Source organism: Galeopterus variegatus, unplaced genomic scaffold, assembly GCF_000696425.1.
Source record: "Galeopterus variegatus unplaced genomic scaffold, G_variegatus-3.0.2 Scaffold10895, whole genome shotgun sequence".
Lineage (NCBI taxonomy): Eukaryota > Metazoa > Chordata > Mammalia > Dermoptera > Cynocephalidae > Galeopterus > Galeopterus variegatus.
In genome coordinates, this window is record NW_007737006.1 from 3,494 (window position 1) to 7,858 (window position 4,365).

The 4,365-nt window shown below is 37.7% G+C and overlaps 1 protein-coding gene across 1 annotated transcript; it reads right to left on the reverse strand.

Moving 5' to 3' along the window:
* Nucleotides 1–3,169: 3,169 nt before the first annotated feature.
* LOC103610300 (olfactory receptor 5D13-like) lies at nt 3,170–4,111 on the reverse strand. Its single transcript, XM_008594495.1, has one exon. The coding sequence runs from the start codon at nt 4,109–4,111 to the stop codon at nt 3,170–3,172; it is 942 nt and encodes a 313-aa protein (XP_008592717.1).
* Between the last annotated feature and the right edge of the window lie 254 nt (nt 4,112–4,365).

The following is a 4,365-nucleotide window of genomic DNA, read 5'->3' on the forward strand; positions in this document are numbered from 1 at the left end:
TATTATGAAGATATAATGCACAAAGTCTACTGTCACTATTGCCCAGGAGCTTTTGGAGCTGGCACACTACCGTGAGAAAGGATGTTGGTGAGGTTGGAAAACAGGCAGAGAAGGATCTGATATCCATGGATTAAAAGTATCTTTAGGACATAGTTGAAAATTAAAGCTAAAAAGTGGTAACTATGAGCTTTCTTAATTCATAAAAATTGTCTTAAGTAAAAAGATAAGAAAAATAACACGATCTGGACGAAGTGAACAACATCCAAAAGGTCAAAAGAATATTCATACAAAATATGCTAAATGCATTGGACTCACAATAGGCAGTCCAATGAGAGGATGGAGATCAGGAAACAGGTTACACGCCCAGGTGCACCATCCAGCCAGGGTGATGGAGCAAAACCCCTGGGATGTGACAACTGTGTAAAGCAGAGGCCTTTCTCACTTCTCCCCCCACTAGTCTCCACTTGGCTCGCTCTTGCAGAAACTTTGTCTGCAAAAGTTAAACAATGCAAAGAAATCATTTAAAAGGAGAAAGATATTAGAAGTTCTGGGCCGACCCCGTGGCGCACTCGGGAGAGTGCGGTGCTGGGAGCGCAGCGACGCTCCCACCGCAGGTTCGGATCCTATATGGGGATGGCTGGCACACTCACTGGCTGAGCCCGGTGTGGGCGACACCACACCAAGGGTTGCAATCCCCTTACCGGTCACGAAAAAGACAAAAAAAAAAAAAAAAGAAGAAGAAGAAGAAGTTGTACAAAGATCATAGAAACTTTATTTCTCTGATTTAAATGTTTAATATATTTGTAAAACTACATGTTAAAAAGTTGTGTTATAAAACATTATTAAAAATTATTAAAATTTTATAATTAAAATCAAGTTATAGCCAATGGAAGAAAGGAGAAATAAGCAGTTCATTTTAAAGGGTCTCTAGTGACTCCACACTCAATCAGACATGAGTCTATTCCAGTTGGACATTAACTAAAATAAAAATAGATATTTGGTAAGAGTCTTGCTATTCAGAGCATTTTACAATGGCCAGTAAGAGCAGCATCACTTGGAAGTCTGTTAGAAATGTCGATTCCTGGGCCGCACCTCAGGCCCACTGCACACCAGAATCTGCATTTTACAACACCCTCAAATGAATTGCATGTTTATTAAGGTTTGAAAATCACTGATTTTGATTACCTTTGATTTGATAGAAATTAAGTAATTTAGTGATCTAGTAAGGTATTCTGCTGAATTAAAAATAATTAACCTCAGCTTTTTTTCCTTACTTTTTCTGTGTTGTCTTTTATCACCTTTTTCTCTCTTCCATTTACAAACCCATGATCAAAGAGAATTTATCTTTTCTCCATATGCAAGGCAATGCACCACAAAGTGCATAGTAAAATACTTCAGTCAGAATGGAAATGATTGATAATGCTTATTTTGTCCTAAGTGTGTTGGAACAGGGAAGGTATATATTTTGTATCCTTCAGTAACACAACAGTACACTCACAGAGACATACATATGCACACACAGACACACAGAAACATTCAATCCTCCATGGTGGAAATAAAATGGAAAGTTTTTATTTTATTTGCCACAGTGAATAAACTTTGACTTGCATTATTTGTAAAATGTGTGAAACAATACATTAGTAAATGCCCTGAATTACGCTAAAGTTATGTGTGATCCCTGGATTAGCAACTAAAGCAAATTAGTAAAGTATCTGCTTACTATGTTTTATAATTTACTATCGACTCACATGATACAACATGATATAAAGTTAAAAGTTTGACATGAATACTTTTACTCTGGGGAAACAAATAGTGTTTAATTACTTCATGTAGAGCAATAATCTCACGTGTCTATACAGTGCATGTCCAGGGAAATCTTTGTAATGCAAACCTTAATGAGCAAGATGAAAACAGAGATAACATTTAGATTTTTATTTTTAACTCAATCAGTCATCAATTTAAACCAAACACATGAATAACAAATTTACAGGAAATTTGAATCAAAGCTGTTATGACAACGTCATATTTGTCTGACAGACAAAACTATTCAATAAAGGTGAAGTGTGTAATTAGGTAGAGATTAACACTAAAAAGCAACACAAGGATTATGCAAACTACTTCAAAAACTTATAATGATGTCCACTGTGTTAGTAAATAGAACCTGCAGAAACAATTTTGACACATCAGTTTGTGAGATTTGTGAGATTAATAACTGAATTTTTCATTTTTTAGCCCCTTTGTAGTCTTTCAGTAACTTCACGTAGAATCAACATTTTTAATTGATATTCAGAGTCATCATGTTCAACATCACTTCCTACATAAAATAAAAGTACAGGAGAAAGGCACAAAGAATTGCTAGAACCTTGGGGATAGTGCCCCCAACCTCGTGTTACTAATTCTACCATACTCTACTCCATACGCCTACCCAGCTGTGGCTTTTCAGTTTTCCTCTGTAACCCTGACATTCTTATTGCTAAAATGAAATTGAAGAGTATTTTTAAAAACTATTTTCCAGGCCAATACATGTAAAGAGATTTAGATTTTATGGTCTAATAATCATCTATTGCATAAGTTTCCTAAACCTGTCACAATACGTTATGACAAATTGGTGGCTTAGAACAACAGACAAGTATTTTCTAACAGTTCTCAAGACCAAATGTCTGAAATCAAGTTGCTGTCAGGACTATGCTCCCTCTGACGGCACTAGGGGAGAATCCTTCCTTGCCCCTGGATTGTAGCAGCAAAACTTCAATCCACTTCCATTTTCTCTTGGCCTCTTCCCTGTGTGTCTCTTGTGTTGTCCTTTACTGACCCAGAAGGACACTGTCATTAGACGCAGGGCCTACCCTGATTCACCATGATCTCATTTCAATCCTTACATTAATTACAAGTTCAAAGATCCTATTTCAAGATAAGGTCACCTTTGAGGTTCTAGGTGGACATCAGTATTTTAGGGGACACTATTTTTTACACAACACTTGTGTTACTTCACATATGGTTCAGAGGTATTTTACTAAACACTGAAGTGATCAAATAACTGGTTTATTACAAGAGATTTAAAAATCTGACCAGTGAATTGACTAAATCATTTGAAGCATCATCTCTAGTAGAAGCATTAAATTACCTTCAATATAATAAATCAGTTTCCTTTGAGGTATATCAATCTTCATCAGAATTTTGTTAGGTGATTCATTAACTTCCTCACTGTGTCTTCGACATCTTTGTTCCTGAGGCTGTAGATCAAAGGGTTGAGCATGGGAATGACCACCGTATAAAATACAGAGCCTACTTTGACTGTAAGCCATGAGTTTTTGGAGTGGGGGACACAATAGAGGAACAGGACAGTTCCATGGAAAATGGTGATGGCGGTCAGGTGGGAGACACAGGTAGAGAAAGCTTTATGGCGTCCACCAGCAGAAGGCATTTTCATGACAGTGACAAAGATGAAAATATAAGTAGTGAGGATGATTATGAGGCTGCTCACCTCATTGAATATGGCAATGACAAAACAAAGCAGTTGGCTGATGTAGGGGTCAGAGCATGAGACAGAGACAATGACTGAGTGCTCACAGACAAAATTATTCATGATGTGGGACCCACAGAAGGATAAGTCCAAGAGGAAATAGGTGAGTGTCAGGGAGGAGATTATGCCCCATGCGTAGGGCCCAGACACTAATGACACACAGAGCTTTGGGGACATGACAACTGCGTAGAGGAGAGGGTTACAAACGGCCACAAATCTGTCATAGGCCATCACTGCCAACATGAATGTTTCTGCCACTACAAATATGGAAGCCAAGAAGAATTGCATGATGCATCCCATAAAAGCAATTGTTCTGTCTTCCACAGCCAAGTTCTCCAGCAATTTGGGAGTAACTGTAGTGGAGTAACAGAAATCAACAAAGGACAAGTGGCTGAGGAAAAAGTACATGGGGGTATGGAGTTTGGGATTGATCCTGATGATTATGATCATGCCCAAGTTCCCCAGCACAGTGACTGTGTAGATGGTCAGGAATACCAGGAACAGGGGCACCTGGAGGTCTGGATATTCTGAGAAGCCCAAGAGGATGAAGGTGAATCCAGAACTCTGATTTCCCTCAGCTAGCAACATGATTGTTGTTGGAGAGAATCTGAAATAATGAATATAAAAACAGTAATGATAACATTGAGTACACTTTTGCAACATTTACCCTGTATTGGGCATTGTGCTAAAATATTAAATATATTAATTTAAATCTCCAAATAAAACAATACATTGTAAAACAAGTATCCTCATTACATTATGAATCTGAGGCATATATTAAGGATGTTTTCAGTGGTTAGATAGTTTGGTAATGAGGAGCTGGGTTTTGAAGTTGATCCTTG

Coding starts and splice junctions, on each gene's coding strand:
- LOC103610300 (XM_008594495.1), bottom strand. CDS start 4,111: ATGTTGCTAGCTGAGGGAAATCAGAGTTCTGGATTCACCTTCATCCTC.